At 34.7% G+C, this 21744-nt stretch overlaps 2 protein-coding genes and 1 pseudogene across 2 annotated transcripts; 2 read left to right on the top strand and 1 right to left on the bottom strand.

Moving 5' to 3' along the window:
* The first annotated feature begins 2739 nt into the window (after positions 1–2739).
* LOC105157062 (uncharacterized) lies at positions 2740–3740 on the top strand (annotated as a pseudogene).
* An 889-nt stretch (positions 3741–4629) lies between these two features.
* LOC105156925 (kinase family with ARM repeat domain-containing protein) lies at positions 4630–12715 on the top strand. The gene is made up of 11 exons (XM_011073190.3): positions 4630–4913; positions 5018–5107; positions 6090–6142; positions 6319–6394; positions 7135–7196; positions 7279–7357; positions 7446–7505; positions 7677–9341; positions 9564–10433; positions 11311–12431; positions 12544–12715. Exons 1-10 carry the CDS (start codon positions 4866–4868, stop codon positions 12415–12417), a joined length of 4110 nt encoding a protein of 1369 aa, XP_011071492.1. The 5' UTR covers positions 4630–4865; the 3' UTR covers positions 12418–12431; positions 12544–12715.
* Positions 12716–18044: 5329 nt separating this feature from the next.
* Positions 18045–21213, bottom strand: LOC105156924 (acyl carrier protein 1, chloroplastic). Its single transcript, XM_011073189.3, has 4 exons — positions 21092–21213; positions 20053–20145; positions 19565–19687; positions 18045–18387 (listed from the first exon to the last, which is right to left on the bottom strand). Exons 1-4 carry the CDS (start codon positions 21155–21157, stop codon positions 18265–18267), a joined length of 405 nt encoding a protein of 134 aa, XP_011071491.1. The 5' UTR covers positions 21158–21213; the 3' UTR covers positions 18045–18264.
* Between the last annotated feature and the right edge of the window lie 531 nt (positions 21214–21744).

The raw sequence follows: 21744 nt of genomic DNA, 5'->3' as shown, positions 1-21744 counted from the left end.
TCCCCACATGCACTATCTGTGAGATGTATGAGCGTAGTTTGATTAGAAAATATTTGTTTGACTTGTAATAGGTCAATAATAAATCAATCGATGGCATATATAGATTTTGATCAATTTTTTTTACCAATATCGGCAAATTCGATGAATTTCAACTAACGATTCAATTTATTTGTTAACAGAGACTATGTTAAGAGTACTAGATATATCTTCACTCCAATAAAGGTATCTCGATCATGAAAAAATAAAAAATACCTGACCTACAATAAATGAATAATAAAACAATAGGGGGTTCAATCGATGCTAAATATGAACTTTTATTTTGCGAATATTAGCAAAATTGATTAATTTTAACTAATGGATAGATTTATCTGTTAGACATAAACAAAGTTAGAGCACTAAATGCAATTTGTCAAACCACAAGGGATCTCCGTGTAATGACACAAAAAATCTCAGAGGATAGCCATATAATTGTCATTTTATTTAAATATTAATGTAATAATGTAATTACTATTTATATCTTAAAAACTTGGATTAAATTTTATTAGGACCATTTTTTAATAAAGCTATAATTTATAGCTTTTAATCACATCATAATTATTTTTCATCAATTTCTTTTTACTTCCGTTGTTGCCTTTGAGAATATTATTAATTTTATAGTTTAATTACAAATTTTCATTTCATAATCAATTATAAAAATTTAAATCGAAATGCTGCAATTACTTTTTTTTTAAGATAAATTATTTCAAAATTAATTATAATTGTCGGATCAGACCTTAGATGTTTTTTCACAAATTTATTTTATTTTATTTCATCTTTAATATCATAAATTTATGTAATAGTGTCATTTCATATATTATTATTATGTGAACAATTTAGATAGGCAAGTTTTTTTTATATGCCATAAGTCAGTAAGAAGTCAATCCGGATAAATATAAAATTTCATCAATTTTTTTGCAAGTATCACCAAATTCATTGAATTTTGATTGATAGAGGTATCTATTTGTTAAACAAAAATAAAACTCAAAAGCGTCAGATGTAATTTTTCAAATCACAAGTGATCTACGGTATATTAAACCTCATAAAAGAACGATGTAATTATTCTTTATTAGTATTTGAAATATATATATATATATATATAATGTAATGACCATATTTTACTTGCGATATGTAAAGAGGGGCGTGCAGGTCGTGCGCGTGGACTTGGAGTACTTGTTTCAATTGAGGTCCGGGAATCCGACCCGAAAAACCAGACAGGGTGGTGTGGATGATCCGCAAATTATATTGCGATGTAATTTAGTTGACCCCGTGGATCACGTGACTTCCTTAGGCCGGGTTTGGGTCGCGGCCCATTTCCCTCTCGGTTCTTGTGGTGGGCCTTGAGATTTGGAAATAAATGATGAAGAGGGCATTTAGGTCACCTCATCGAACTCTTTAAAGTTATATATGAATGGATGGATTTGATTTTGATTTGATGATTTAAAAAAAAAATTAAATGATTTCTTATTAGAAGAATTTGAAATTCATAAATATTGAATAAAATATAATTCAAATTTATAGATGAATCGCTCGAAACTTTTTGAATTTAAAATTAGGATAAATTATATTTATATTTTCAAATATTTGGTATAATTACGAACACAACATCATTATTTGAGAAATTATAAGTACCCGTTAGATGAAAAATAATTATATAGCATATAAGCAGTGAGGTGGAAAGGACTACTTTATCTTTGCTGGATTTTTTTGCAAGTATGAGAAAATATATATAAAAAGGAAAATTTTGAGGCTAAATAAGGTAAATAATCCCTATGGCATATAATCCATAAAAATATTTTATAAAATTTTAAAAAATATATAAAATTATAATTTATAATCCAAAATGTTGTTTTGGTCCGTTCAACCACAAAAATTGGACCAAGGCTCGTGAGTTCCAATCTTACGCATGTAGGTGTTAGTCTACTTTTATAATAGTATAGGATATGCATGTTGAATCTTTGTTTCACCTGCATTATTGACTAATTTAAAAATATTGTTGTATTGCTTCTCGAATGTTGTAATAGTATCTTGCCCCCTGAACTATTCGCCATATAATATCTACCTCCCTAAATTAAGAAATGTAATACTTACCCCGTTGGTTTGACAAAAGAAATCATCATTCCTTGAACAATTATATTATTTTTAATATATTTTATTATTTTATACATTAAATCACCGTTAAATTATTTTTTTTAATAAATGAAGAATTTACATTAAAATCCGAGTATAAATAATATATATTACACAATAAATATAATAGAACTAGCAACTCATATATACTTCTTAAAAGAAATTTACGAATGTATATATGTTTAACCAAAAGTTAAACATTCTTAGAAAAAAATGAATAAATATATTTTGTCACAACTTTTAAAGAAATTATGTTAAAAAAATTATCATATTTTTTAAAGAAAGTATGTTAAAAAACCAATATTTAATTATTCATTTTTATCTAAAAGAATAAGTAGTTAATAACTTAGTTCTATCACCAAATTAATAAAATCTTTTTATAATTTTTTTTATATATTTATTGTACTCATTTATTAATTAACTTTAAGTCTGTAAAAAAAAAAAAAAAATTCAAACTATTTAACTCACTAATTATATTTAAATTTTGTTATAAATAAAATATACTTTTTCAATTAAGAAATTTTTAATTACTAATAAAGGGCAATATTATCTAAAAATTTAATTTTGGGGGTAAGTGTTGCATTTGTTAGTTTATGGGGTAATCATTATATGACAAATAATTCACGGGGGCAAAGTATATTTCACCCTATTTTTTTTCAACAACTAAACTTCTCGTGTTTTATTTTAAAATACTTAGGCCGTGTTTACTAGGTGGAAATAAGGCAGATATCCGCCTCAATCCCACCTAGTAGCGGGTTTACTTGCGAAATGAGTGGCCCGGTAAAATTAGGCAAGGCCTAGTGTAATTCGGTATTATACCTTGTGCCACAATCCGGCACATGAGCTAAGGATTGCAATCCGACCAGCTATCCCATTGCGTTTGAAAATTCACTTTGCTAATAATACCCCCAAAACCGCAATGGAAATGTCCGGTTTGGCCTTCTACACTTACCAAATTAAATCTGCAGCAAAGAGCAATTTTTTACCCCGAGGAAGAAGCTTGGGTTTCATGGATGAGGCGGCGGCCGGCGACGGAGCCCGGGGGCCTCTAGACGTAAGAGCCCGCTGCATAAAAAAGAGGGCCCTCAAGAACAAAACTCTCTCTGTATCTTTCAACGAAAAAGACCTCAAAGATTTTGTGACTGGTTTTCACAAGAGGAAGAAGAAGAGGTGAAAAGAGACTTTGCAGAAGCAGGAAGAAGCAGAGCGCCGAAAGCGAATTGAGTAGCGGAAGAAGAGGAAAATGGAAAGAGATTTTGTTTTGTTTGGTGGAGCTCTACCTGATTCAGGCACATATGCTGCTGAATCTGATGAGGAGCACGACGGTGATGAGGATGAGGGTGTTGAAGTGTTTGATAAGAGAAAGCAGAGGGCCCTGCAGCTTGGAAGAAGCAACTCAAGAAGGCTCCAAAGAAGAGATCACGAGCAAAGATGCAAAGTAAAAGAGATAAAAGGAAGCAAAAAAAAGAAAAAAAAAAGCACTATCCATGAATCATTATGTCACCACTCTCCAGCTTTTCAAGAGTTCAACTAATGTTAAAACTTGATGAACATCTTCACTATGTTTGTTTTCATTTCCAACTTATTTTCGAGACAAGTCAAAACATATCCAATGTCTGCCATCATTCAAAAACACCTTATTTATGTGTTTTTAATTGTTTTAGCATAAAAACATACATATATATACACACATATATACATAAATATATATAAAAAAGGCATGATTTGACAATGAATAGTAATTTTTGTCTCCCAAAATACAACATTAACATATAATACTTATTTTAAATTATCTCCAAAGACATGATTTGACAATGAATAGTAATTTTTGTCTCCCAAAACACAACATTAAATATATAATACTTATTTTAAATTATCTCAAAAAATAAATCCAAACATACATACTATCTCTAATACACACTTGCTTATCTTTGTTTTTCTCTCTCTATTTCCACAAAACACAACAAAATACTCAAAAAATGAATCCAAACATTATGATTATTTTTACATTGCCATTGAATTAGCTTTCTGTTTTTGCCATAAAAAAAAAAAAAAAAAAAGAGTCCTTGGCTTTTTGTCTATGCTTATCACAAATGCATTGGGAAAATGTCAAACGGAAGAAAACAAAATTGGGCAAAAGAGGGGAAAGACGAATTAGGGCTGAGGGTAGACAAGGTAAAATTTCAAATTCAAGGGTACAAGAAAGTAATTTTACAGTTAAATGATCCTACTTAATCCGGAATTATAAACACATTTCGGCGGATATATTGTGGATTGTGTATGCCCTAGTAAATATATGTGTAGTTTATCCCATTTGGAACAATTCACTTTGTTGTTCCAAATTAATTCCAAATAAATATATCCTATCCCGTCAAGTAAACACGGCCTTAAAAGTTTTACTACTACCTCACTTATCCCTAAAAAGAAACAGAAAAACAAACAGGACATATATTTGAAATTTTTGGGTACTGTTTGGCGACAGCCCACAAAATAACCGTTTGTCATTTCTCCCAAAATTTGAATTTCAATCAATCCTTTCTCCCCGCTCTCTCTCGCTCTCTCTCTCTCTCTCTCTCACACACACACACACACAAAGACTCACACACACACACACACAAACACTCACACACACACACACAAACACTCTCACACACACACGCAGAAAACGTCGATCGACTCAGATTTGGAGAAGCCCAAGCATGAATCACTACCACATTTATGAAGCCATCGGCCGCGGCAAATACTCGGTAATTCTGACTCAGTAATCATTCAATCACCGAGGGAATTCCTATTTTTGTTGGGGCGTGTATTACATTTGGTAAATGTATTTATGTGAAATGCACAATTGCAGACCGTGTACAAAGGAAGAAAGAAGAAGACAATCGAGTATTACGCGATTAAGAGCGTGGATAAATCTCACAGGAGCAAGGTTCTTCAAGAAGTAAGCATTTAACTGACAGTTTGCTCAGTTTTTCATCTAGTTATTCGGTGCTTCGAAGTGTTTCTACTGCATGATTTATGCAGCTGTGCAATAAAGTCATGGATCTTATTAAAGTGGATCTCATTCACACTCGTTAGTTTCCCCAAAATTGAATTCAGTTAGCTAATACTGAAGTTGGGTTACTGCTTAAGTTTCTGATCTTCAGTAAATTAAGCTTGTAGAAGGTTGCTGTTGAACTTTAGCTTCATTAACTTGCTGTTCCTGTAAGAAGTTCAAAATAGATTCTTCGCTGAACTTCTTTTCCCCTTTCTTCCCTTCAGTCCAATAGGTACCCATACTTGGACTTAGGTGCGAATTATACTTTCTATTTGTTTTCCTTATTAGCTGGTAAGTTTGAAGCTATGGTGTTTTCCATACATCTGAAAGTGAGTACCAATATAGGTATTGTTTGGTGCAAGACCTTGATGCTCTCTGTACACGCATCAACAATTGATGTTATGAATATCAGGTCAAAATAGGTTAATGCTAGACTCGCTTATTTCCAACCAGTACAATCAAATAATGTATCCAGCCCTTTCTTCCACCTAAAGAAGTCGTGGATCGTTTCTGTATGGTACACGCAGAGATGCAAATGCAGGCCACACCCAATTTAATTGGGTGCCCATGTCTCAAGTTATTGGAGAAAGCTTTTCATATGGTGCCTAGAGACCTGCTAACCTGTATGTGAAAGGCTCTACTTAAGTCTTCATTTTTCCATGTTTCTGAGCATTGTGCTGCTCGCCATGAAGGCACCTCTGAAAGCTAAGGGTAGAAGGCATGAGAGCAATTTGAACAATGTTTTTCTGCAGATGCTCTAGTTGGGGAGTCCACCGTAAAGATATTTGACATGTTAGAAGAACTCATGCATAAATGTGTATGCTATTTTCTCCCCCTGGACCTGGATTTCTACTTTACATGATCCTATTGTTATTGTTGAATACAGGTGAGAATTCTTCACACTTTGGATCACTCTAATGTGCTAAAATTCTACTCATGGTAAGATTTGATGCTACTTTGAGAAGTAGAGTATTATTCCTTTTGGCAGATCAACTACAAGTTGGGTTTTCAAGATTATGTACCAAATACCTATGGCCTAGCCACTGATGATGCCCTCAGTTTTAAATTGGATTCTTCGTTCTTACTCCCTCTTTTATCGTTAACTGACTTTGCAGGTATGAAACATCAGCTCATTTGTGGTTAGTTTTGGAGTACTGTGTTGGAGGAGATCTAATGACCTTATTGCAACAGGTGATTGATTGTTTAACTAGTCATGTATTACAATTTGTTTTAATGCACAAGATGCAAGAGGATATCCAGTTGAATGATGATGAGCCCCAAATGCATATGTTGTCCTGAATAGTAATGGGAACTGTATTTCTTTCTAAAACATGTAGATTAATTTCTTGTCCTTTTGACTATTCCAATAAATAACAAGAAGGATGTTTTCTTGAAAGTATGAAAGGAAGAAGGTGATATTGAATGCCTGTGAAGCTGCTGTCTAAGATTTTGGTCGAAGCAAGCAGCCTAACATATTCATTTAGCTGATCTTAATGCTTGGCAATAGCACCTTGCAAGCTTGCAATTTCTAAACAAATAGTTTCGTGCAATTGAGTTTTCTGTTACGTGTAAATATATTAGTAGTTAAGTACAGTATGGTGTATTACATGTATTTTCTCTCATGCCACAAGCTGAACCTCAAAGCATGAACTTTGTCTTATATTGGAAACTTTCTCACATCAGCTTGTTTTGCTTGATACTCTGTCTCAGCTCATAATATTCAAACTATTGCTTGAGCAAGTGCTTATTTTTCTTGCCCACTAAATATGATTGTTAATCGATTCACCTTTTGAGTGTGGTGTTGCACGTTATACGTTGGGACTTGGGAGCATTCTCTTCTGTATACTTCTCTTACCAACACTGAGGCCTTCTATTGGAACTTTTGACTAATCTCTCATTGATTTAACAATGATTTAATGGATATATGGCAGGATGGTAAGCTTCCTGAAGAGTCTATACATGATTTGGCTCATGACCTTGTTAGAGCCCTGCAGTAAGATTTGGAGTTTTCCCCGGACTTTCTTGTCAATTATCGCAACTGAATGTTTTTCAATTACTAATGGCCTCATATTCAGGTATTTGCATTCAAAGGGAATTATCTACTGTGACTTAAAACCATCAAACATTCTACTGGATGAAAATGGACATACAAAGGTATTATGTCAACCCTTCTTCACATAGATCATTGCAAGTGTTCAGTAAAATTCTGACCAAGAGATTTCCTTTATATTCTCTGCTGCAGTTATGTGACTTTGGATTAGCGAGGAAACTGAGTGACATATCCATGACACCTTCTTCCCAGGTAGGTTTTCAAGCTTATATTTTCTGCCATCAGGAATTATGAGTAGCTGATTTATAGTTAACTTTAATTTATTTAATGAAATTGTCACTTGGTTTGGTTTTATAGTTTTCTATTAGATTTTTATTTTTTCCGTTGAGTCTTCTATTTATGTTTTCACTTGCATGGGTGTAGCTTCCACAAGCAAAGCGTGGAACTCCGTGTTACATGGCTCCTGAATTATTCCAAGATGGAGGTGTTCATTCATACGCTTCTGATTTCTGGGCTCTTGGTTGTGTACTGTATGAGTGTTATACTGGCAGGCCTCCATTTGTTCAGAAGGAATTCACTCAGTTGGCAAAGTCAATTCTTTTAGATGCACCTCCTGCTCTTCCTGGTAGTCCAACCCGTCCATTTGTAAATCTGATAAATTCTCTTTTGATCAAAGATCCAGCTGAAAGGATACAGTGGCCTGAACTTTGCAATCATGCTTTTTGGAGAACAAAGTTTGTTCCACTGACACTACCTCCTCAGCCTGCGTTTACTAACATGATAGAGCTGTCTTCTGAACCGCGGCTTACAGAGCGCAATGGAGATAGACCTCTTCGAAACAAGACTTTGTCCAACACTTGTGGAAAAGATTTAAGAGTGCCTAGCAAACAAGATGAGAATTTTACTGCGGGAGTGAAAGGAGAAGATACACCAATTAGGGGTGTCTATAACAGCCGTAAACCCCAAACGAAAGCTTCAGGTAGAATACCTGATGGTAAGGACAAAGATGCTTCAAATAATATGGGTGGTGTGAATCTCCTGAGGCTTTCAAGGATTGCAAAATCCAACCTGCAGAGGGAAAATGAGAAAGAGAACTACAGAAGACCATTACCTAATAACACTAAGAATGAGGCAGAAGTCAAAATTGAAAATAATGACATGGAACTTGATTTCAATGAGAGCACAGAAGATGATGGACATGATGAAACTGAAGGGTCTGACATTGCATCCTCTACCGCTGAAGATAACATATCAACTCCAAGCAAGCATGAGGGGAAGCCCGAGGAGATGAACAACATAATAAATCAGTCAGACACATCTAACACAGTTGACACACCTTTATTCAATGAGTCAAAATCACAAGAAAATGAATCATCTTCAGACCACATGGAGGAGAGCATTGCGGCGCCTACACCACCTACTGCTAGTCCTCAGCTCAAGACCCCAAGGACCAGAGATGTTTCTGGGCGTGCCCTTGACTTTGATGCGATAAAATCATCTTCAGATCTCTCAGATGTGCTATGGCATCCATCTGATCTCTCAGTCAGACCAGTAATGCCTAGCAGAAAATTTGATAAAGGATCAGATGCAATTCCTTCCCTTCCATTTCATGCATTTCCACCATCTGATTTTGTGAAATTGCCTAAGGATAAATTGGATATTCTGTATAACAGAATTGTAAGTATCCTGAATGGGAATGTCAATGGGGAGAAGGAAAATGTAATTAGGTATCTTGAGATTTTAGGCACCAATGCTGAGGCTGCCAATGTTTTGACTAATGGGCCAATAATGCTTGTTATTGTCAAAATGTTAAGGCAGTCTAAGGCATTGGCTTTGCGTGTAAAACTGTCATCACTAATAGGCCTGTTGATTCGCCATTCCACTTCCATTGGAGATGATTTGGCAAATTCTGGAATTTTAGGTGCTCTCACCGATGGCCTCAGAGACAGACAAGAAAAAGTGAGAAGGTTTTCTATGGCTGCTATGGGTGAATTGCTCTTTTACATATCAACTCTAAATGATGCTGCAAGGGATAATAATCCCCAGGAATCTCCATCTAAAGACAGCCGACCCTCTTCTAGCTGGCAGGTTAGGTTCTTTCAGTATTGCTATGACTCTTCGAGCATGTTAACCTGGTTTGTTTTGATTTTTTGCCCTGCAATCAATCATCTGAATTTCATCTAATTAACTGATAAGTTCCAAACAGCTGCCTTTATATTTTATTGATACTGTGTTTCAACTTATGTGGTTTATTGGTGTTTTATACTTGAGCCATTGCCCTTTTTTCTTGATTGATTAACCTTTTGTCAGGTTCCAAATTCATTGATCTCTTTGATCTCATCTGTCTTACGGAAAGGAGAGGATGATCTTACTCAGCTTTATGCTTTAAGAACAATAGAGAACATCTCTAGTCACGGAGGATATTGGGCCACACGTTTCACCAGCCAAGATGTAATTAGCAACCTTTGTTATATATTCAGGGCTCCAGGAAAACAAGAGAGCATGAGACTCACTGCTGGATCATGTTTGGTTCGTCTTGTTCGTTTCAGCCCACCCAGCATTCAACAAGTTATTGAGAAGCTTCCTCTCAAGGACATCAATTCTAGTGTTTTCAAGGGCAATCAACGTGAACAACAAATCTGCTTAAACCTTCTAAACATGGCAATGCTAGGAAGCCATTTGCTGACAAATGCTGGGCGACACCTTCTTCCCCTAATGGAAGATAAGAATCTTGTCTCAAATCTCATCTCACTTATTGAACAGGGAAGTGAAGTCCTGAGGGGCAAAGCACTCCTCTTTGTGGCTTTACTTTGTAAAAATGGGAAGAGATGTCTCTCACAGTTTTTCTGCAATGCAAGACTGCTGTCAACTGTGGATAGGCTTGCGAAAGAGAAAGATAAATATGTGCAGCATTGTCTAGAAGCATTTGTGCATTCTGTGGTGTCAGCTTTACCAGGTTTGCTGGAATCTATTACAGGAGATATTCAACAACTTCTGGGGGGCAGGCGTCATGGACAGATTTCAGGTCTCAACAGCCGGAATTCTCCAAAGAACAGTATTCATTTCTTTCCTGTGGTTCTCCACCTTCTAGGGAGTTCTTCATTTAAGCATTCAGTAGTCACCCCACAGGTACTGCAGCTGGTGGCAAATCTACTTAAACTGACAGAATTGCCTTTCCAGGTAAATAACTGAAAACTAAGTGTGTATATTTTATGTTGTCCTTTTCTGCTTATGAACCTAACTGAGTTGTATAGAATATCAATGCTTTTGCCATGTCTATAACTGGTTTATATTGCTTTCTTATTGTTGGATATGTTAATAACTAGCAGAACAATTTATGGAAAGGTCAGACTTCATTTGTCCAAAACCTAAGGTCAATCTTGTTCTACGATAGAATTCCACTGATTATAGGTAGCTTACTCTAATCTGAAGTTCAAGAGAGTAGGATCTAAGTTTTGCCTCCTAGAAGCAATTCCAACTTCATTTTTGCTTGGCATGCTTGTGACCACTAATCTGATGATTTCTTTGATATTGTACTACTTCATAAAGAGCATTAATCGCCTACTAATCTCAGTATATCCTTCCAAAGAATTTAGTTTTATGTTTCTTTTCATTTAATATTTAGCTTAACCTGTAATAGGAAATTAGTAATGCATGTAAAAAGAGGTACTTGTGGCACTACATTTAGCTTTTAAATCCAACAATCATTTTTGAACTGTTCCCTTGCATGGACTACATATAACTACAGTATGCACATCTGTTAAAGTAAATATACAAAAAAAAAAAAATGCTTTATGTATCTGTATGTTGATGCAGCATTCAGATCTTTGATTGTATATTCACTCTCACCTCTGCATTATGTAATATTTCCATAACTCCGGAAACATTTCAGCCTTCTGTAGTCATTATATTTGGATTTTTTTTAACAAGGGCTTGTCCATATCTTACAAGCACAGAATTCTATTGCTGAGACTTTCAGCTTACTAGATTTTGTAACTTGTAATATCCAATCAGGTAATTGATTGCACAATGGTGTCTATTTTGTTACTTATCTCAGGGCAGGGATGACTTTCAGATAACTCTTCTGCGAGTTCTGGAATCAATCTCAGAGGAGTCAACGGCAGTCAGTAATAACCCCATCATTTTCATCCGCCAAGTTCTTCCTGGCCTGACTACTCTATACAAGGGAAACAAAGATGGAGATGCCCGTTTTCTATGCTTGAAGATTTTCTTTGACGTCATGGTCCTTTTCCTGAATGAGGCATTCGAGGATGAACAAAGGCCAGCAGAAGAATTGAAGTCTGTGTCTAATGTTCACTTCCTCCCTCTCTACCCATCTTTGATTGAGGATGAAGACCCCATTCCTATGTATGCCCAGAAATTGCTTGTGATGCTCATTGAGTCCGATTACATAAAGACCTCAGATATTCTTCACATGAAAGCAGTCCCACAGTGCTTTGAATCTCTGCTAGGTGATTTTTCAACTATAAATGTAAGCAATGTAATGCTTTGCCTGGCTCTAGCATCTGCCCCAGAACTTGAAACCAGGATCCTCTCCCAATTAAAAGTAGTGAGGAAGATTGGAAATCTTTTAGAATTTGTTCATGCAAAGGAGATGGAAGATTTCATCGAGCCAACACTTGGTCTTTGTAGGGCATTCCTTTTACGCTCTGTAAGCTCTAGAACAGGCTTTGTCCATTCAAAGCAGCCCACACTCTTATATGACGGTCCTAGCGAAAATTCAGCTGACCAGCAACCGTCCATAAAAGATATAATAGACTTTGGGGCCAATGTTGGAGTTTTGCTGGAACTGAGCAAGTCCTGTGAGGTCATTATTGCCGATTTGGCATCTGAATGTTTGGTTTTGCTGTTCAAGGCAGCTCCAAGAGAAGCAACCATGAACTTTCTAATGAACCTCTACAAGGTCCCTGTTTTACTTGAGACGGGCGGCAATGGCACCTCCCACTTGGTGGTAGTGCGAGTTCTGCATGCTCTTGGTTTTTCCTGCCGACAGTATCTGTTACATTCAATGATATTATCAATTTGTACGTCGGACATGGCAAAAATTGAAGCGATTATTTCGGATCTTAGAGGTTCCAACATAAAAAGCGTAGTTGATGCCTCCTCTCGGGTGGCAAAGGAGTTGCAGCGGATACATCGTTAGGTTTTACCTCTGAGGTTTGTATCACTCGCATACACCTAATCGATTATATTTCTGCGTTCTTATCAAATGTGAAAATTTTCCTTTCATTGCTAAGTTGGACTGATGATTTGATTGGCTGTTTCATAGGAACCAAAATAGTTCCTAAAAAAGAGCAGGACAGACAATCCCTGCAGATGCAGAAGCTCACAAGGTGACACAATCTATTCATGTCCCTTTTTCTAATTGTATTACGGTATCTATGTAACATTTTGTATCATAACAATATATGTCGAGTTCAACTCCATTTGTTCTCCCAGCATCCAATTCCCTTTCATGCTTTTCTGATTCTAGCATTTTATTCCCTTCTGGGTAATCTGGAAAATAAGAGTAATCAATCCCTCTCCCCATGAAAGGCATAAAAGAAAAGGAGAGAATCAAACATAAAATTAGACATAAAGAAAAAGGAAAGTAAAAATTAGTAAAGCAATGTCCTAAACTAAAGGGGAAATTCTAGCTTGGACCAGGCTCGACCGAATTTGAATAAATCATATAACCAGTATAATATAATTGTTGCGTGATTGGTGTATAATTTATGAGAAGTGACCAATTACATAACAAGTGTGATACATTTACTCTGTGATTGATTTGATTCGGTCAAACTTGGTTCCCGCAAGAATTTTCCTAATTGAAGTTGGTAGGTTAATTTGGAGGTTAATTACAATGGACTCCTTTAATTTTTGTCATAATTACAAATACATTTCTCGTTCGGAAAGTTACAAATAACCTATTGAAATTAATGGTGGTCTACTTATTATAGACTCTTAAGATTGAATATTTGTTAGAGACCATTAATTGTAAGTGAGTATTTGTATTTTTTCAAATAATAATAAGAAAATATTTATAATTATAATAAATATCAGAAAAATCCAATATAATTAGCTTAATTTGACTAGCTAGTAACAAACACTCTACACTGTCTTTTTCATTTTTCAAGGTGACAATAGATTTTATTTCAGTCTAATTTTGTTTTAATCGCAAATTAAAGTTACATTCATATTATACTTCATACATACAAATTATGTAGATAAAATCCATTCCTAAATATGCCAATTTGTTTGAATTAAATATAAGTAGCTTCGACATAATCGTTACAAGAAATTACGTCAAAAGGGGTTTTCATTTCAATTTGGAAAAGATCAACCAAATTAAGCAAACCTAAACAAGAATTTTCCCGTGACTAAGTACTCAAATACCAACAACCAAAAAGGGAGAGGGCCCCCCCTCCTTCACGGGCTACCCAAAATCATGCGCCAATCAAGCATTTCAAAACAAACCACTCTGTATAAAATCCACTAACAAACAATCTTTAACTTCTCCACTCTGACGGGCTACCCAAAATCATGCGCCAATCAAGCATTTCAAAACAAACCACTCTGTATAAAATCCACTAACAAACAATCTTTAACTTCTCCACTCTGAAAAATTCTTAATCGAATTTGGTCGCGACGAATTAAATTTATTATCAATTACATGATAAGTGTATTATATTTATCACAGTTCAAATTTAACCAAACTCAATTCAGATTAGAATTTTTCATCCACTCTACAGTTGTGACCTGTCCGTGTGAATCTTTAATTACACTTTGATGTTATATATTGATGTAACACCCAGCGTGCGATCCACTTGCCCAACACACACAATCCATTTACTTTAACACTCATCAAATGCCCAATGATCACAAATTCTTGTCACACTTTCACCCCCATATTGATTAATTCACACCCTTTTTCATTTCCTCAATCATATGGTACGTACCCTCAACATTTCCATCAAATACAAGTCATGTGATCAAACTCCTTTCCAAGTCCACTATCATTACAATGCCTTCCTTAGCCATTCTTGCAGCAGCCATTGCTACAACCTTTGTGGCCTCATCCACACTAGCATTGCTGCCAATTCCACCTCCATACACACAACTCCCACCTGATATTGCTCCTCTCTTGCCCTGTGCTGGTGGAACGGCCACGGCCACGGCCGGTTCCCCAATTGGACCATTCATGCCAACAATTCCCTCCAGTCGCAGCCCTCCAAACCCCGACATAACGGGCTTCAGTACCGCTTTTGCACCGTCTGGCACGTTGCAAGAATCGTCGGTCTTGAAGGGGTTTAGGGTTGATCTATTTCTGATGTTCTTGGCTTTTTGGTTGTTGGTGGTGGTTTTCCTAGTGTGAGGTTGCCTTTGTAATGAATGGATACTGTGCACTCTCTTTTTCTCTGCAGCTTTGGAATTTATGTGGTTTTAAACCTTTTAGTGTATATATGATATAATGCATGTCATTTGCTTATAACTATTAGGGTTCTTGATTTGAATTTGAATTTCTTGATTTATATATCTTGAATCTTTGTTATGTTAATTCTCTGATTGAGCACAAATATATCACTCAACAATGTTTTAAGCATGCAAGTGAAAGTGGGAGTCTTTTCATTTTTGATCTTATGAGTTACGAGATTGTCACTTTTAATTTCATAATTTTAAAAAAGTAGCAGTTTTGTTTCCACGGTACTTTTCCGTTAGATCTTAACAGTAAAAGGCCACATGACTGCTAAGTGCATGGGGGCCAAGTACTATGTTTTTAAAGTTATGAGAGAAAAAATGAGAATTCCATAACTAATGGAACTTAAAGTGTGAAGACTCTAATAGTCATATGCTAAACACGTGACATTTTTAATTAAAATTTCTAACAAAAAATTTCATAAAATTAAAAAAATTATTTTTTTCTAAAAGTTATGATATCAAAAGTGAGAATCCCACCGCTAACTAGAAATTAAAAGTGGAAAATGATATTTCCCCCAATTGAATGAGGGTTGAGTTTTTGAAAAGTTTGAAGTCCAAAAGGTGAAAAGGGGTAAAGTAATCATCTTTCCAGTTAAGTAAATTTGTCTGGACATGGCTAATACTTAGGTGGAGCCTGGAGGGATTAATGTTCTGCTCTTACTTCTTCATATATATATATATATATATATATATATATATAAAAGTGGGACATGAGAAAAGGGTCACTCAATAGATGATTCAAAGTTTACATGATTGTATCAGATGAGTGTATATTGCACTATAAGTTGTCTCTTTGTTTAGACCGTAAATTATAACGAGCTTTTCTAAATTTTATCATAACTAGTATTTGTGACATACATTATATGTGTTAAATTTTATAATACTATTTAAAATAAAATTATTTATTATTTAATAAAATATATATAAATTGATAAATTTTTAATCTTTATTTCAAAATTTTTAATCCACCTTGTCCGTTTTTTCATATTTTTTATGTTAAAAAAATAGTAAAATTGATAATTTCTGACCTCCATTCAATATAATTTAATCAAATATCAAGAACATTAATAATTTCTTTAAATGAGATATTTATAATCACATCAAATCGTAAAAAAACTGGTTGTCATTACTTGTTTAAATTCATAACAATCATTAGAGACAGTAATTGGGGCAGATTAGGGACGGATTTTAATTTTATGAACTTGTTTAGATTTGTGGCGGTTTTTGAGTTTTGTCCTAAATCCACCCCAAGTAATATTTACAAATACAAATTGTTTTTCACTTTTTTTATTTTTCTGTAAAATTTTAACTTGGTTCAATATACATATTTGTAAGATTTTGATATGAAAGGGTAAGAGATAAAGCAAAAGCTTTTCCTATTGAATTGCGTGTAAGATGGTTTGGTTTGAAATAATAACTCATATGGTACTTTGTTTTGTAAAAGTGGTGTTGGGATTCTATTAATAATGTAAGTTGATGTGAGAATGCATTCATTCCAATATTTCATAGGAATGTTAGAGTGAAACCGAAGAGCTCTTGCTACTCGGAAGCAAGTGCTGGTGTTTGCGTTCAACAATTCCATTTTGTTGTGGTGTCTCTACACAAGTTTTTTGGTGTATAATACCTTTGGTTGAGTAAAAAAATAGGGAGATGGAATTCAAGTCCATTATCAGTTGGGATTTTTTGTAGTTCCGCTGAAAATTGGGTTTCAACAAGATTGTAAAAGTTTGTATACAAATACGAGCATAAGACTTTTTGTTTTAGCATATAAATCCAAGTAGTTCTTGACAGATGCGAAGAAAGGCATGAGAGAAAAGCCTATTGGCTAGTGATTGTGAGGCCCCAATTCTTGACTGGAAGGGACACCAAAGGCCTCTGCCCTTCCATCCCTTGGATAGATAGAGAGGGAGGGCGGAGCTTTTGGTTTTTTCATGTTGTCAAAGAGTTGAACAATGGTTTTTCGTGTTGTCAAAGATTTGAACAATGAAAATAGATGGCGAGTGCCTGATCGAATTGATCAGTTAATAAGTGAGAGAAAATATCCCGATCCATCATGAAATGTGACAGAACATAGTCCCAAATATCGCAATGAATTAATTCAAAAAGTGAAGATGCTTGATGAATGCTCTTTGAGGTTCGCGGGGTCATTGAGGTTTATGAATTGGTGGGTTGTTTCAGATGATGAGGAATCAGCATCTTTGGCAGCCATTATAGCGTGCTCTGATACCATGTAAAAGGAAGAGTTATAAGTGAAGGAAGATATAAACTTATGTTGTGTACAAATGAAAGTTAGATATATGTATATATACAACAATTTTACTGAAGCAAAAATGAAAGATCCATACAATCTCATCATATATACATATGAGGAGTTATATTTTAATAACAATATGATTGAAATAAGGTATTAAAATAAAAAAAAATAAAAGAATTGCACATAAGAGAGAGAGAGAGAGAGAGAGAGAGAGTGTATAACTTTCAATTTTATATATCTATCTCACAAATGTAATTAATGTCTCAAACTAAAAATTGGTTTGATTGTAATATATTTTCAAGTTTGATAATGCTTAAGAATTTAATATATGAAAAACTATGGAGAGGATATTACTAAGTTGCTATATCTGTTATGAAAAATAATTTAGGTTATATATAATAAATTTTAATGAGAATAAAACACAAAATTAATGTTTATACATATATGGATACTAATTATATTTTACTGAACCAATCAATTAATTTAATCATACAATAAATAGTATTATGTAATAAACAAATTAATTCTTATATATCTAAAATGTTGCATACATGTCCAACAATCAATCAAATATTTTAGGTGTAATTGGAAGATTGGGTCAAAGATTTACTGAACAACCCAACCCAATCCGAATGCCTACCCCTACACCTAAAGGTTTTGTATTATTGGGCAAAATTCACTTTTAATCCTATAAAATAGAAAGTTCAACAAATTTAATTCAATATTTTTATGAGTTTTCATAACAATTCTAAACTTCAAAAAAAATTGAACACATTTAATCCTTTATTTTTTATGAAAATTTTAAAATAACCTTAAAATTAAAAAAAAAACTCAACACTCTATGAAATTTATAAAACTAAATGTTAAATTTTCACAATTTCAGAATCATTTTAAAAATTTCATATAACAAAAGATTAAAAGTGTTGAAACCACTCTAATATTATTGGGACGATTAAGGTTCCAGGACAGAGTGTACAGTGTAACTACAAGATGATCTCAACATAGTCTTCAGTTGCCAGAGTGCTGTGAGGATTACATTCATACCCAAGACTGAGACATCCAGAGACAAAAACTGTAATAACTTTAATATAAACCATCCAAGTTTAACAGGAGAACGTAAACAGACAAAGCTAGTTAGTTCCTTAAACAGGACAAAACCACCAAGTTAACAACTCTCTCAGCTTCATTCTAGCAAAGTACCAAGCATCCCTCCATATACCATGCAAACAAAGTAAGAAAAAACTTTCCTAGCAAGCCTACAGGTGCAGAAATTTTTTCTCACTTCTTCTCCAGGAGCTTCTCAATCATATCCGCTGCCTCTTGAACGGTTGTGATGCTCTGCGCACTTTCTTCCTCAACACTGATCCCGAACTCCTCCTCAAGTCCCATCACGATCTCAACCTATACGAGTATAAATATAGCAGTCAGTAATAATGGCAAAAGATAGTTGAGGAAGAAGACCATCAATGTGATCAAGTTCATGTATAATGTTTAGGCAAAAAGAACCATTGGGTGGGGGTGGGGACGAGGACAATAGCGTTTACTATACTGGTTTTATGGTATGTCTTTCGAATTTATAGGATAGTACCTGTCTCTGGCAATTCGAATTACAACTAAAATGAATCACAGAAATGAAGTATGTCTCCGTCCACAATGTATTAATTGCACTCTGTACATAAACTAAGCTCACTGTTCTTGGTTTGGACACAGCATGACTAACGTTCATGTCTTATATCGCTCGCTAAACTTGAACTCTTAAGAGGTAAACTAAGTTCAAAATGGGATTAAATGAAAGATTAATATGCTTAAAGGTTGTAGAGTTACATAATTGCATCCCATCCCATACCCTGAAATCCTTATATCATGTATCGGTAAGACATTCAGAGAGCATATGAGAAATGATACTTCATATATTTTAAGCAAAGGAATATATGGGATGGGAACTATATGCCGTTATATTACATCAGTAAAATAATAGCAGTGACAAAATGATGAAGTCATTTAAATGTTAGCCATATTTTGCAATAAATAGTTTTACAGTTTGAAGTCCTAGTTACAGACTGCATATGCATTTAAAGAGAAGTTAAGGACAACTGGACTTTGTACTAGGTATGCCTGAAATAGTCATGTATAAGCAATAACTTTATTAAGAATAATGAATAGTATTGAAAAGATGAAACAACCAATATCATATCAATATTTTGTAAATGAATAGTTGATATTTAGTGCATAGTGCCTAAACTAAAGTTTGTCGCGTTGAAAAATTGGCGATTGGTATTACCAACATGTGATTATCCACCACGTATTAAAGGTTTTTTAGATTTCAATATCATATAACACCACTTAGTTAGTTTCTAAAAGCGAGCAAACACATAACAACCTCAGAGGGACAGCAATGATCCTTCTTTATAAGAAAGGAAGAAAAAGAAAACCTCAGAGGGACAGCAAAACTGGAACGAGTAGAAACATGTTATGGTAACCAGAGAAAGGGTTGATTAAGTGTTAGACTAGTACTAGATTATGTATTAGACAAGTACTAAGTTCACTACAACACTCTTAAAACAGCAGAAGCCATTACCGTATCAAGAGAATCAGCACCAAGTGTTGCAAATTTCGACTCTCCATTGACATCACGATCCTCGGGAAGAGCCAATTGCTTTTTCACAATTTCGACCACTTTGTTCACCGTCTCTGGTTTTGCCTGCTCAAAAGAACCATTCAGATTTGTTACTAAAATCATTCATACCCTGTCTGCAATTATAGAGCAGCCTTGTGAGGGCTTTACCGGGAAAAAACTGAAAACAACATAAACTTATCTTATCACATGCAAAATATGATAAAACTGCAAAAAACCAACTAAAAAACGCCATCAAGAAATTATTGTCAAATGGAAGCATTTCATTCTTTCTTGGGATAACAGAGGTACAATGATTTTGTAGTGACTGTGAGACCTAGTCAGAGCATTTGGAAATTTGATTATATGCAGCCAGCCATTTACAGAATAAAGCAAAATTGTCAGAAGTTAAAACAATGGAGAAGCAAAGATGATGCCTATAGTTATCGTACCGCACATGCAACTCGGAACCGAAGGGCCGGCATCCTGTGAGAAGGGAAGCCCTTTCCACTGAATGAAAGTGAAGCCTTCCTCAAATTCGAAACCTGCTCAGATGCAAAAATATAACATCAGGGAAACCGTAACAGCCCGGAGAGAGAAATACTATAGCAAAACACAAAATTATCAAACAAAATTCATCTTGAATATCCTCATCCACGACTCATCCACTTGGTGGACAAAATTGAACTAATTCTAATGTCTTTCAGAAACTCTTTTGGACTTAATTTCTCTGGCTTTTGTGGAAAACGTAGCTTCAGAGTCATCTGAAGAAAACGTAATGCAGCTAGACTTCACAAAAGAACCATTACTGCTGAATCATTTTTCAGGACAATCCCCTTTCGATGATAATAAGTCCATAATCAAAGTAGAATCAGCCTTCATGAATATGTAACCACATGCACATAAATAACCAATTTCAGGAGCTTGAAACTATACTCAACAAGACATGCATAAAAGGCACCCATAACTAAAAGCACTTGTACATATCCAAACAAGAATTAAGCACATAGCCTTTATTACCTACATCAAAAGTCTATTTATGTATTTGTTTCTCTAATGTGGAAATCCATAGGTTTGCACAAACCTAATAAAATCCATTACAAAAAAAAAAAAAAAACAGATTATTCCTCAAGTAATCAGTAGATCAGAGAGGAAATAAATAGAAAAACAGACAACATTAGATCATGAAGATTAACAACCAACACAGCCGAGCTGAAGAACCCTATGACCCAATGAATGAAACAGACAATTAACAAAAATACAGATTTACAGTTAGAAAACCAAACAACTCACGATCCATTCATAAAGATCAAACACTTCAACAAGGAAGTGAGTAAACAAGGAAAAAGCCATCCCATAACTAAAGTTCACACTATATCACACAGAGACACACAGTGAACACAATGCAAATAACCATAAAATCCCAGTAAAATTTTTCAAAAAACAAAACCCAATCCCCAACAGAAACAAGAAAGAAATCATGGAAGTTACCTGGTTTGGCTTGAAGGAGCAAGAAACGGAGGAGAATGAAAGAGATGAAGCAGTGAGAGAAGCCATTTGTTTGATGGAGATTGAAGAGAAGGGATCTGGAAAAATTGAGAGGAAAAGGGAAGAAGGAGGAGGAGAGGGTGGCGGAGAGCACGAAGAGTGTGAAAGTGGTTGTATGGAAGCAGCAGAAGAAGAAGTTAGAGTGAGAAGGCGAGGAAGAGTTGTGCTGCTGTTTTATAGGCACATTTTTTGTTTCTTTCCATTGCCCCTTTCTTTGCTTGTATCGAAATAGGAGTGTTTGGATGCAGGGCTGGCTTTGCGTAGGGGGGTTGGGGGTGGGGTAGGGGTAGGTTGGACTCCACAATATATTTATATTAATATTACAAAAAAGAAAAACCCTACACACTCACAAATAGCATATAATAATACTGCCGTATTATTTTTTTGTAAAGTAAAAAAATACCATTCGTGATAAAATAACTAATTTATTCAACTTTTTAAAATTTATATTAATTGATAAATTATTATTTTTTTCTTTTTATTAATATAATGTAGTGATTTATATATTTTGCTCTTACTTATAATATAGGATAAAATACACTTTGCTCCCCTGAATTATTCGTCATGCAATATTTACCCTCTAAACTAATAAACGT

This window comes from Sesamum indicum, linkage group LG3 (assembly GCF_026168435.1).
Source record: "Sesamum indicum cultivar Baizhima isolate 11 linkage group LG3, ASM2616843v1, whole genome shotgun sequence".
Lineage (NCBI taxonomy): Eukaryota > Viridiplantae > Streptophyta > Magnoliopsida > Lamiales > Pedaliaceae > Sesamum > Sesamum indicum.
Note: the sequence above shows the minus strand (reverse complement) of the source record. Positions and strands in the feature narration are given on the sequence as shown.